Genomic DNA, 14,488 nt, shown 5'->3' on the forward strand with positions numbered 1-14,488 from the left:
TATGAAATATTTCTTCTGACTTTTTAATAATCTTTGAGGGTTTGTTAAAGGGAGAAAACAATACTTTAAAAAAGTACTTGATATTTTTATACTGTACATTTTTGCAGCATGTCCGTCTCTTTTTAACGCTGTTTTAGTTGCTGTCCCTTTAAGACCAGACGGTTCAACTTATTGATCGAAAATTTTGAAAGGCAGAAGCTGAGTCTTTATTTGAACTGTGTAAAGTTTACGTGGTGAAGAAATGTTAAAACAGAGATCAATTTAAAGGTAAGGATATTTTTTGCGTTAAACATACAAATACTAGAGATGTCAATGTTACTAAGTTCAACTGTTTTAAAGAAAATCCAAGCTGTAAAACACCGTTGTATGTAATGTACATGTACATTCTGAATTAACTGAAGCATGACCTTTTGCTGGTCATATTTATTTGAAAAAACAGGACTTATTTTTTGTTACAGTCAAACCTTTGGATGTAAATGTGAAGCACAGGCTTCCTTTTGTAATGAAGACAAGATAACAGTATCTGACAATGGTTGTGATAAACCGCTAAAGGCAGGCCATAGTAGTTCCTATGTCCTGATAAAAACACAAAAAGAGAACAAAAATAGAAACAACCTGCAGATAGGTCATAAAACCTTGTTGTCATCATCGATTAATTTAAAAACTAACGGCAAAAATGATCAATATAATATTAAACATGACATAAAAGAATCAGAAATTTAAAACCATAAAATATCAAATCAAGTAAAACATACAAAATGGCATAAGATACAAAAAAGTCCGGTGGTTTTAATGAAATTGAATTAATGAAATTGATTTACATATAAAAATTTTAAATGTGTGATGTGTGATATTCATGCCTCTTTACTCTGATTCCTCTAAATAGAATCCAGTAAAATAAAGTCGCCCAAAGGAACGCTTCCCTTTTCACTTTAATTTGTGCATAAATTCAGTGATTCAGTGAAGGTTTCAGATGTTTGTTAGAAGTAATTAGTGAACAAACAACAGCATGAAAAACTCAGCAGACAGCTTAGGAAGAGTTTTGTGGAGAAGTATAATGAAGGATTTGATTGTGAAATAATCCCACATTGTTCCTGTAGCATGGAGCAATGATGTTAAGTTCATCATTCAAAATTGGGTCTGCAGCACATCTGCAAACCCACCAAGACATCAGAGAAGCAGCCAGGAGGCTCCTGGCTGCTTCTCTGGAAGAGCTGTAGAGATCGACAACTCAGGTGGCAGAAAAACTGAACTTTGCAAAATATGTAAAATGTATCTAGGAAAACCAGCAAACCCTGAACACATCATTGCCACGGTGGATGATGAACGATATTGATGGCAGTATAATGATAGTGCGTAAAACTTTATTTGAAGGGGTGTGCATCAGACTGACACAACACTGTCATAAACATGACATAACATCTGTCATGAACATGAATGAGTCCTTATGAATGTCTATGACAGTTGTCATGAAGTGTCATTCAGTAAATGACACTTTTAATTCAAAGTTGCTTTAAAAGTTGCATTAAAAGTCCATTAAAAATGCCAACTTTGCATGATTTTGTAAATCATGACAATTTAATGCAACGCTGGCATTTTTAATGGACTTTTAATGCAACTTTTAGAGCAACTTTGCATTAAAAGTGTCATTATTTACCGAATGACACTTCATGACAACTGTCATAAACGTTCATAAAGACTCGTTCATGTTCATGACAGATGTTATGTCATGTTTATGACAGTGTCATGTCAGTCTTATTCACACCCCGTCAAATAAAGTGTTGCCTAATAATGTTTAAATAAATATTATTTTAAAAATTATAAGCAAGTCAAGAGACACTAATACAGAACTAACAAAGGTTCTTTCATTGGTACCATTTTAAAGTTTGTCAGTAAAATTATTAACCAGCTAGAAGAAGTAAAAGGGACATGATAATAGCAAAATAACACCATGGAGGTGATTATTTAACTTTTGATGAAAGTGAAATAATAGGGTAAACCGCAAACCCTCAGTGCTGAAGATGCTTGTCCACAGAGCGCTATATGTAAACATAATGTTGGAAAGTTAAGTGAAAGGAAAAAGGGTGACAGGCAAAACAATTCAATAATTTAGGGGATGAGTGAAATTTCTAAGTTACTTGATAACCAGAGTGAAGTTTCCACAGACAGTGGAAAGTCATAACGTGATGGTCCACTGAGTTTTATCAAGTCCAAAATCAGCGCAGCCACCAATCAGGACATTTTAGAGCACTTCATTCTTCCCTAGTGACGAGCTTTATGGAGATGCTCTTTTTATTAATGGGACTTTGTACCTGATAACACCGTCAAACATGTGACACGTACTAATACCTGATTTAATGACCACAGTGTCCCTGTGCTTGATTGGCCAGCAAGCTGACCTGGCCTAGATCTTTATGGCTTGAAAGACGAGACGCATCCAATTCAACAATGCAGAGGGCTGCAATTAAAGAAAGTTGAGTTGCGGCACCACAGGTGGATCGCCTCCATGCCAACTTCATTGATGCAGTAATTCATGCAAAAGGACCCCAAACCAAGTACTGAATGCAGATCCTTCACAGAACATTTTCAGAAGGCTGACATTTTTGCTTTAACAATCCGTTTTTATTCTAATTTACTTGAATATCGTGTTTTCTTTACCAGTAGATTATAGTCATGAAATGTGACAGAAAATAACTGTTGAAATAAACCACTGTGTGAAAATAATTTAGGTAATATCTATCAAAAGTAAAACCCAAAAGTGGGTTTTACTCCTGCATAAATCTGGAGATCAGTTATCAATGATGCAAAACTCAAATGCAAGACTTGTTTACGTGCTCTTTAGGAAGAAAGTTATAAATGACAAGTTATCAAGTCAAAAAGACACAAATCAGAGTATCGTCTGCAGAAAAGTGGATTATGGTAAATATGACCCAGGGGAAGCATACAGTATGCAACGTGAATACCGTTGATCAGCTACAGCTATCAGCAGTTGAAACTGCAGATATTAGACTGAACATTTCTACACTTGCTTCAAATATTTTCCTCTTGTTGCTGTTACTTTACCGTCTTGATCAGGGGTGGGCAACTCCAGGCCTGGAGGGCCGGTCTCCTGCAATTTTTAGATGCATCTCTACTTCAACACACCTGAGTCAAACATTGAGGTCATTAGCAGGACTCTGGAGAACCTGACAGCACTTAGGAGGTGATTCAGCTGTTGGATTCAATTGTGTTGGACCAGGGAGACATCTAAGAGTTGCAGGACACCAGCCCTCGAGGACCAGGATTGTCCACCCCTGGTCTAGATGCTTGTTTGATTATGGAGATACAGAGATGAAGAATTAAATGCTTGTGTGTGTTTCTTATTAAAATACCTTTTATTATTACAATAATATGTACAATGTGATAGTAAAGTCTGCAGAAACCCTGTGAAGTTAACATTGAACTTTCCTTAAAATTGTCAGGGAAGTGGATCCGTTATTGAATAACATCCTGGCCATTTCCCCCATCAACAAGCTAATACTTATTTTTACAATAGATGCAGCTGCAAACCTAATTTTATTCAATTTGAATTAAATAAATAAAAAATATGTTGTGTGGACATGATGCCAAGAATTAACTGTTAAAAAATAGAAGCTTACCATTAAGATGAAAACTACTGAAATACATGATCAGACATTTTCATCCTGGCAGAAAGCAGGACGGAAGTGCTTCATCATAGAATCGTTTATCTTATCTGTTGCTCGCTCTCATTCAGTGCACCTCTGTTGATGGAGATTAAGAGCAATAAAACCTTGATAAAGCAAGTAAATTATTAGGGTTGCATAACAGTCATGGGTTCAGCAGGTGGTCATTAGTTGTGATGAAAGTGTTTTATTAACTGCAGCTTAATGTCACACAAGATGATAACAGATCAAAACCAGATACTAGAAGTGTCTCTCTTGGTAATTTGTGGGACAAATTAATTCTGTTCATATCTAGGTGTACCGAAATACATGAATCAAATTTTGTCAGTGAAGCTGTTACATATATGAGCAGATTCAAATACATTACTGTCATGTCACCTTGAACCAATAGTGCAGTCAAATTCATTTCATAATGCCAACCAGTCAAAGGCTATCTCTCTCTCTCTCACATACACGCACACATATGTATATACTGTATATAGTATCTTAAGGAAGTCCGACAGATTATATTGGGTCAAAGTCACTGACTTGACAATGACCCCTTTTCTGATGCAAGCATGTAACTAACTTTAAATATATAATTATTACAGTTACAACTATAATGACTTAATGTTCACTGCACATTTGCTGTACTGGCGATACATCCAGGTGTTTGAAACAAACAGATTCCCCTAAGAACAGCTTAAGTCAAATGAATTCACACCAAATCTTACTTTTAGTGACTACTGCAGGTTCACAGTGATTAAACCCCTGAACGGAAATCTTCATTAGAGCACACATTTGCAAATGTAACTAACAGCAAATCCAGGAAGCACTCCTGCACAGATATTGTTCTAAAGACAATATTATGTTCGCATTTAATAACCGTTTGCATACAAATTATTATCACATCAAAATAATTAATTTCAAGGATTAAAAACTTTCACCATGGGTTATAATGAGTACAGTCAGGATGCAGTATAAATCTCTGTGCTTATGTAACTTGCACAGCGCAAACATTTATTTTGGTATAATGCATTCCATCTGTATCTTTGTGAGTTGGATGCATTGCACATTGTCTTGAATGTTTAGTAGGCTTCAAAATCTTACTTGATTTGATCGGTACTAATCCTTATTTGTTCTGTGTAATTGAAGAAAACCTTTGATAGGTTTTAAAACTGCTCCAATGGTTCATTATACTCTATTCCAGCTCTTTGATTATATGTTTTTATGGCCTCGCATTATGTAAGCAGCCCCTAATAGATGTAACACATCATGTTATCTGCAGCAGCCAATCCTCAAGAGGTTTAACTTAATAAATAGGTGATAGTCTTGTGTTTGTCTGATTCTGCAGAGCTGCAGGGTGAACCTGAAAGGAGGGGAGGATCTTTATACACTCATGTTAGGCAGTTATTTATCCCCAACGCGCGACCCTGCATTTATTAAAACTGATCAGATCCTGAGCAGATTTAGTCACTTATAGGTGAAGAGTGCTGTGACTCCAATCCAACCATGCTGAATCCACGCTTGCTGAGAGTGAGGAGCGCTCTGACCCGACAATGCATGGCTGAGTTCTTGGGAACATTCGTCTTGATTGTAAGTTACACTAAAGTTTTAACTCACCCTTAAAATCTTTTTTTTTTAAACAATGAGAGCATGCTTATCTGGTTTTCAACCAAAACTGCGCAATTTGGCAAAAGCAAATAATTTTCCTGCAGTTTTGCAAAGCTAATTCAAAACTATAGATAGAAATATAGCAGTTAGACAGTTTTATTGGCCCGAATGTTTTGGCGCTCGGACACCGGCAGACGACGTGCATGCAGAGAGTCTCCGCGAGCTTGGACGATCGGCTCGGGGCGAAGCTCAGGGTGGTCTTCCCCTGGACCCGGGCACTGGTGGTGGAGCTCAGCCTGGAGAGGGAGCCTGGAAGATGTCCGGGAGGATGAGGGTGGAGACGGAGAAGAAGTAGGTCGAGGAGCGACTGAAGCAGGTGGATCCGTGGTTGTTTGGCCTTTTGAAAGAGGTCTTGAGTGGTGATTGGCTGGGGCGGAGCGACAATCTGGTGCTGGTTGGCTGAGGCGGAGGCGTGATAATTGATTGTGCCCCGGAAGGCTGAAGAGAGTCTCACAGGTTGAATTTACTCCTAGACTTCATTTTATGATTTATTGATTTTTCATTGTCAAAGTGATTTCAAGTGGAGTTTAAAAAAAATAAATCAGGAATTGACTAAACATGAGAAATTTCTAAAGAATTACATTAAAATTTGGGCATCACATATAAACAAACAATAAGACAAATGAGACAACTAGTCTGTAATGATGTGTGAGGTTATGTAGGGTTGCTACTTGATAAGGAACTATTATATCTAATTAAACTCAAGACCATTCAGTGCCTCATGGACACATGATCAGATTTTGAAATATATGGCAAAAAAATGATAGATTTTTTAGTCAGCGGCGTTCTAGCTGAGCTGTAGCTGCCTGATCAGAAGTTATTCACTCATTTAGAACATTTCTTATAAAAGTTAAGAACAGACAAGAACCAAACTACATGAAAAAGAACTTGAAAAAGTAAATAAATGTGAAATGGTTTAAAAGAATGAGATCTTGAGAAAATGTAGCACTGTTTAAAAAAAGCCAAACTCTACACGGATGTGTCCTTGGTTTGCTTTGTAGACCGTCTAAGTTGTCCTCAGGTCTTCAGGTGTCTCCATACAGGTTTTAATTCTTAGTTTAGGTATCGACAGACAAGCTTTTCCAAAAGACCTTAGGGGTCTACAACAGCAAATAAGATAAAAGTAAGTTGGACTAAGACAGTGGTTCCCAAAGATTTTCTTCTTCACACACCAAGGCCCCCCTATGGATTACAATAAAATCCCCCCCAAAAATGAAAAAAAAATCAACTGGGCACACACATCGTTCAACCAGAGATAAACCAAGACACATATTGTGTCTTCAAACTCCACTGAAGTTTATTTCACACTTCAGGTTGCAATAAAGCAAACTACAAACAAGTGTTTCTTTACAGTGAAACACTTTTGTGTCACTGTTTTTTTTTTGTTTTTTTTTTGTTGTTGTTTTTTTAGTTCTATACTGTAGAAGAGTTTTCTTTGCTCTCATTGTTATTTCAAAAATATTTCTTTCTTTTATTTGTAACAATATTCAACTTTGCTATCATCAGTACATTAAAAAAAGCCTGTGTGCAAAATGGGGTTAAAACACGAACAGCTCCCTGAGAGTTTGTTTTTTTTATCTCGCCCCCCCACCCCCACCCCACACACACACCCCTCACCCCCTTGCAATGGCACAGCGCCACCCCCTAGGGGGCGCCCCACACTTTGGGAACCACTGGACTAAGATCATTACCAGTTTAAAATACCAGTTGAGGCAATTTAATCTATTTTAAATGCACAGGAACCTCATACAAAGACCTTAAAATGTCATGAAAAGACTTTGGTGTCTATTTGCATCAATTGTGATAGTTTGCAGAGGTATATTGTGTGCAGTAGTGCATAGCTTATTTTAATTGGGAGTTCAAATACCACATAAAGTGCAGTTTCTCCCATCACATGCCAATACTCTTGGGCCTCCAGATCTTGGTGTGTGAACGTTTGAGCATTGAGACTGTGACTGGGTTAAAGTGGCTCTTATGTAATAAGCAGTTATGTGACTATGAAAGCTCCATAAGCCTAGAGCATTCTGTAGATTTAAATGTATGAAGGGCTTTGAATATTTACATAAATGTTCTGCAGCTCATTATTTAGAATACAGATTTTTACACTTATTTTCATATTAGGTTTTAAAGGGATTTTTAAAAAGTATTTAGGTCTGTTGCTCTATCAGATCCAACCTTGGCGATTTTATCTCCAACCTGTAATAACTTGATTTATAGTGTTTTATCTTGTTGTTTTTGATATCCTTCACTTGGTTGGCAAATGTATCAGATCAATAGCTGTTACAGGAATTTTAAAGACGTAATATTCTTACAACAAAGAGATTAATATTTTATTAGACCACTCTTTGGAGCTAAGTCAGCTTCAGCATTTCTAGGAAGACTTTCCATGAAGTTTACAAGCGTTTTATTGTTTTATGTTTTCTTCCAGATTCCTATTTATGAGGGCAGATACTAATGTTGGACATAAGAAATATCTATTTCTAACACCAGTTTGACATTGAACGTTTTTAACTGGACTCACTTTTTCATCAATTTATACCTGTTGATGAGTAAGAATATTGCAGCAAAATGTATATCTACATTAAGCCTACCTTCATATTCTTCCCAGTGAAAGGAGTGTTTCTTTTGATTTAAACCTAACATGTCTCTGTTTGTGTCTGTGTGTGTTTGTGTGTCATGAAGCTCTTTGGCTTATCAGCAGCAGCGCAGGTAAAAACCAGCAGAGAGACTAAAGGCCAAACTCTGTCGATCCACCTGTCTTGGGCCGTGGGAGTCATGTCAGCCACATATCTCACCAAGGGGATCTCAGGTAAAAGTCGAAGGCAAGCTGCAGTATTCACAGACACGTTCTCCGTGTAACGAGTAAACTCACGTTGTTAATGCATCACAGAAAATGAAAGTGAGGATTAATTGCTGATAAGCAGAAAGATAAGAACATTGACTTTTAGTGCGTCAGCTGATTTGAGCCTCTGCTCAAAATGCATCAGTGACATTCGAAGTTTGGTGTTGCGCTACAAGTATCTGTGTCTTCATTTCTCCCCAGGTGCCCACCTGAACCCCGCTGTGTCGCTGTGTTTCTGTATTTTGGGGAAGCTGCGGTGGGGACAGCTGTTGCCGTATTGTGTGTCACAGCTCTTAGGGGCGTATGTGGGAGCAGCGATGGTCTACGTGCTCTACTACGGTTTGTCTTTCTGTTATTACTGTATGTGTTCCTGCAGTACCTTTCAGAAATGCTGACACCTTTTTTTATTTTAATACCAGAAGAAATAAAGATGAAGCCAAACCAATCAGTTCTATAAAAATAGAATAATATAAAAATATGCAGAACATTTTGAATAACTTTTGAAAAACTTGGATATTTTTGGGCACCTCCTCAATGAGCAGTATATTAAGGTACAAAATCCATCAGCAATATTGTATAAGAGTTCAAATATGTTTCAGTAAAAGCATAAAATGAGGCAAATCAGGTCATAATCGCCTCTCTATCATCTGAAAACACTGGAAAAAAAAGGTGGCCCACACATTATCTGATTGGCCACATTATCATCTGTCATAATTTTGGTTCCATGGTAAAATATTAAAATTGTTTTATTGCTTGGCACTGGTTAGGCAGAGCAATAAAAATGACAAATCTGTATTTTTTACAATGCCCGGGTAATATTATTTAAAATGTTAAGAGCAACAATAACCGATGACACAGTTCTGAAATTCATTTAAAATATGCCGAGCCCAAACCTCAACTCTACAGAAAAAGAAGAAAAATGAAAACTTCTAGATTTGGAAGGTTTTGTCATGTTTTAGGCTTTAGTTAAAAATATGGGAGAGTGGCTCAGGAATAAAGTGGGCTGCCATTTTAATAAAGCAAGGATTCAGCTTTTCTGGACTAGCTGCTTTTTTATCACAATTTATTTTTCTGTGCTGTGAACATCTGCAGCAAACTGGAGTAAGTCTGAAGGGGTGAGGTTTAGATAATCTGATAATTACAGGAGCTTCAGGATTTAAAACCGGCTCAGCTGAATCAGGATTTAAGGGATCAAATAAAACACCTGCAGAGATTAAAAATTCATTAAAGGATGTTTAATTTATTTTTCAAACTAATACCAAGACATTCAGTGGAGAGATTGTAATAATATTCAGAAAAGTAAGACATAAACCTAATCATTTTGTCTCTTGCTAAACCTGTTCTCTTTTTTTTTCTGCAGATGCTATAATGGAGTTCAGTGGAGGCGTGTTGACCGTCTATGGCCCAAACGAAACAGCATCTATATTTGCCACGTATCCAACTGAGTACCTCCCATTAGGAGGGGGTTTTCTGGACCAAGTCAGTGTTTATCAAGATGAAAACTGAAATCTTTAGTAGCAGAACCTTCTTTTGATCCTAAAATCTTCCTTTCATCAGGTAGTGGGCACCGGAACGCTGCTGTTGTGCATCCTGAGTTTGACCGAAAAGAGGAACACCCCCGCACCCCCTGATCTGATTGCTCCCATAGTTGCGGGCGTCGTGCTCGGCATCATCATGTCCATGTCGGCTAACTGCGGCGCTGCTTTAAATCCCGCTCGAGACCTGGGGCCACGCCTCCTCACGCTGACTGCAGGCTGGGGAACCGAAGTCTTTACGTGAGAACGTTCTCCTGCGTTTGCTCATTCACCTCGAATTCAGCAGTCAGACAGCTGAAGAATGAACGCCTAACACATTTACAGGAACTCTTTGCTCCGTAGTTGCGATCCGAAAGATGAGGGACTGTTTTACTCAACACCTGATAAGAATCTGTTGTTTGTTCCACGACACAAGCTGTGAATAGGATTTTAAGAGCCTCGTTCCACAAATACTTGACTCGCCAGATATTATCTGCTCAAGGCGGCGTGTGTTGACTCTTCAGTTTCAGGGCAAAACTCCAAAAAGCTTTAAGGTGCGGCTTTCCGCTGCTGACTCATTATTTACAACACTTGCAAAGAGAAGCGGCATCTCTTGTCGTTTTATTTATAGTTCAGTTTAACAAGTGATTATTAAAAAGTGATTATTGCCTGGAATGGAAAGGGTGCATAGGAAGATTATTACTGCAATTGTATCCATTTTCCACCAATGAGAGCCCACACATCCATTTCATATGGATATTGTTAAAGTAATTTCCTTAGGTCAAGAAAAAGTGCAGATTTAATTTTTCAGAGTCTCGAAAGTCTTCTGACATCAGAAAAGTCCATTTTAAGTTGACTAATATGCTTTGAAAATCTATAGAAATTTTATTTGTCCCATCGATATTTAGATTTGTCTTAGTTTACAACACTGATAATGTCTTGCCACCTCGCAAACATTTAAATCTTGAACATTTTTGTAATTTTATTATTTCTCCTCAGGTGTTACAACTACTGGTTCTGGGTACCAATTGTGGCTCCAATTATTGGGGCTCTTACAGGCACTTCTTTGTATTTGGTCTTCATCGAATGGCAGCTGCCTGATGAACCGCAGGAGAGTCACCCAGAAATCTACTCCATCAGTGGGAGCATCAAGCCGTCCGTCGCTTTGTTGGAAAAAGGAGAGGAATCAAAGTAATTACCATGAATCCTAAATGTTAGTGAGAGACCTTAAAGCCTTCATGCCAATGCAAATAACTACTAATTGTTCGTTGCAGTTGGTTGGTGATATTTTATAAAGATGAAGTATTTAGCTCTGCAGGTAAAAGACAATCATCTCCTGAGTTATGTCAATGAACTGCGTTAATCCTACTTAAAAACTACTGTAAAATTGCTGAGGTAACATAACAGTTTTACTCTGTACTTCTCTACATTTGAAAGTTGCAGTTCAATATGCATCGGTTGCATCAAAAACTCATGTTAATCTGAACAATTAATAGTAAATTACTGTAATATGTTAACAACAAGCTGTGGTCTTTTACAAGAAAACTGTAAAATACACTCCAGCATGAACCAAAGTAATCCAAAACTGAAGCGAAAACAGATTACTAGAACAAGTTACTGAATTCTTAGGAATACTGTCAAAACCGGCTGAGAAAATCAAGACTTGAAAGAGACACAATGGATAGCAAGAGGAAACTAGACGATGGAAGTGCAGAGGAGTCCGATTACAATTTGTAAAGTTCTACACAGTGGAGCAAGTTTTATCCTACAGTTGGGTTGTAGCTGTAAGTGGAGCAGGAGAAAATAGAAACCAAGAAAACTAAACTGCACTACAACCATAGCACAAAACCAGAACCAAATCAACATGAGAACCAACAAGTCAGGAGAAGAACAGGAAATTTGTTTAGTGGTGATTATTGGTACTGAGACTCTTCAGTACTGTATGCTTCAGTGATTTTAACTCTACGGGGCTCCATTCTTGAACTTGCTGCCACTTGGTGCTATTCAGTTGTAATCTTTTTTTTTTTTTTAAAGAAACAAGACCAATCTCATGTTTAAGCTCAATGCCAACAGCAGCACCCTGCGTTTATGTTCCCTGGTTGATCTTATGTGGCAAAACCAGTATTACAAATGGTGAGGTGGGATTGCACTGTTCCTTTAAACTCAACAAATGCTAAAACATTTCCTGTTGACTACCTGTGCAATATGTTCTGCTGTTAAATTTTCTGCAACTACATATTCCACAGTAAAATATCAGTGGTAGCAGTTGAGTTAGTTGGCAACTCAGCCACAAAGTGGTTGGCCACTTTAAATTGTAGAGTGGGGTCAAGAGATGCCGTGGTGTAAAAAGCTGAAAGTTTGCGCAAAGTCAACAACTACAGATCTCCACGCCTTATTTTGGCCTTCACACAGAGCTCTGTATAGAGTGGGCTTATGTGGCTCCAAAGTTTGGCACAAAAACCAAACATTGGAGGCCATCTGCAGGCTACAAGTAGATCTGAGAAGATCATTTCTAGAATTCAATCCTTACATTCTTCTTGCCTCAAGCAAAAATATATAGTGGGCTTGTTTGAAATAATGTTCTTTCTTTTATTCATACAGGCTTGTGTCTCAGAGTCTTCCCTGGAAAATGCCATATAAGCTCCTTTAAATGTGACAAATTCATACTTTTTTTAATGAATAACAAGACATTTTAATTACTTTCATGCTCCCAATGTCAGAGCACCAGTTACATATACCAACAAGTTTCTTTTTTTCTGCTGGTGAAGCCCAGAGGGATTATTATATTGCATTCTTTGTGTGTGCAGAAAGTGAGGAATTTGTTCCCTTTTGTGTGAAGTAGGTGCAGCACGCTTGTTGCTGACAGAGGGAGCACTGGATTTTCCTTAAATCCTGAATATGAGTGTGTGAATATGAATATGCAGGTGCAAGCAAATCTTAAAGGTTTATCACAAAAGTTTTTCAAATTGGCACTCCAACGCTTCCCAGATGTTTACACCCTATGTTAGTATGTCTAAAATAGAGAGAGACTAAACTAGAACTCGTCTTCTACAAGCATATTTTATATGAGTACAACTTTTTCTACAGGTCATTGAGAGGTTTATATTGCTGCACTTGTCTTTCCTTTGTTTTAACTCAGAAAAATTAATCGTATTTGCACAACCAGTCATTTCTTGCTTTAAGATATATAATTTTAAAATTACGACTAAAGCTGATGTGAAGGTGTGCAACTGACAAGTTGATGTTTGTTCAAATTAGTTTTTTAATAGACCTTTTTTGCATGCATTTGTTTAATTGCACATGCCATTGCATACTGTGTTAAAACAGATGTGTAAAGACACGTTTAATCTTTCTTCTTTGTTCATAAAATGTATTCAAAGTATGACAGTTATGTTAAATAAATGTGTAAAAAATTAAGAGTGCTATATTGTTCACAATTTAAATTCTTACATTGTAACTTAAAATTTTTTAAATTGATTTCATTTGGATGTTTTGGTAGAAGTAATGAGTATTTTCACGATAGTGGAAACAATGCTGACAATAAAGATTGCTGTAACATTTATTTGTGTGTAAGTTTTAGTTTTTTTCTTTTAAGAAGTTGTGTTGATTGATGTTTCATTTAATCTAATTTATGGTCTGTATGAAATGCAGATTGTAGTGACATAAAACAAGTCAGATCATGGTCAATATATTATAGAAACCTTACCTGTAATTTGACATAAATCCTGTGTAATTTAACTGCAAACCATCAGAAATTGTGCAGAAAAGCCCTCTTGTGGGCTTACATGATGAGCATGTTTGCTGGGTATTACCTTATTGCTTTATAAGCACATTCCATGTATTTTCTTTTTCCATCACTTGCATAAAAATATCAATATTTCAAAAGCCTGTAAGCAGCTGTTCTTTAGATCTTCCACACCATGAGAGTCTTATGATAAGAACAAACTGTACAGATAAGCAACTTCATAACAGAACGGTCTGATTGTCTGCTATGTAGTACTGCTGGTATACTCGTCCAAAGGACTCCATAGGAGCCCTCCTGTGGGCGATAACAGTTTTAAGACCCAGCAGGGTAACAGGAGTCCAGAGTTCAGCTAGACAGTTCTTACTGTTTCTATCATATTAGCCCCTTAAATTCACTGATGTAAATTCATGTAAACTATATTGATGTAAATCGTTTTCCTGCTCTAAAATAATCTTGGAAAACTCTGAATTTAAAGCATTCGTGTATTCATACGTTTTAAAGAAAGTAAAGCAGAATTTTAGATATTGTACATCTCTGAGTCAATAAAAGTTATCAAATTAAAATGTTAGTGTTTCTGAACTGTTTATATGCACAGTTTATGCCTAACAAGAAAATGGTCAAGAAAAAAAAATACTCCACTATATATTAAATTTTGCAAAGAGAGCATTTAGAAGATGCTTTAAGTTTTCTGATGAAACTTAAATGTCTCACTTTTGGAACATTAAGAAATTTGCTGACAGGTAGTAAAACATGTTTAGGAAAAATATTTTTTATTTTGGGAGAGAGCAATACACTGACTCAGTCAGATAAATTTCTTTAGATATTTGTCTTTAGATTTTTTATTTAGAAAATCAGAGTAAATATTAGCGTCTGAGAAAACAAAAGCAAGACAGAAGAAGGTAGAATAAGTGAAACTTGACAAATACAATTCTCCTTTTATATCTGATCAGTCACATACACGATGCTTTCCACCCATCTCTCTCCTGCAGGGAGTTTCTCTAAGTTTCTCCCATCTCTGGTTAATTAGTACATCTGTCCCTAAATCAAACCT

The 14,488-nt window shown here is 36.9% G+C and overlaps 1 protein-coding gene across 1 annotated transcript; it reads left to right on the plus strand.

Annotated features, from left to right (window-relative positions):
- The first annotated feature begins 31 nt into the window (after positions 1–31).
- LOC103478152 (aquaporin-10-like) lies at positions 32–14,411 on the plus strand. Its single transcript, XM_008431693.2, has 7 exons — positions 32–267; positions 5,146–5,258; positions 8,019–8,145; positions 8,380–8,517; positions 9,539–9,657; positions 9,736–9,953; positions 10,692–14,411. The coding sequence occupies exons 2-7, from the start codon at positions 5,175–5,177 to the stop codon at positions 10,885–10,887; spliced, it is 882 nt and encodes a 293-aa protein (XP_008429915.2). The 5' UTR covers positions 32–267; positions 5,146–5,174; the 3' UTR covers positions 10,888–14,411.
- The last annotated feature ends 77 nt before the right edge of the window (positions 14,412–14,488 follow it).

This window comes from Poecilia reticulata, chromosome 16 (genome assembly GCF_904066995.2).
Source record: "Poecilia reticulata chromosome 16, P_reticulata-male-v2, whole genome shotgun sequence".
Lineage (NCBI taxonomy): Eukaryota > Metazoa > Chordata > Actinopteri > Cyprinodontiformes > Poeciliidae > Poecilia > Poecilia reticulata.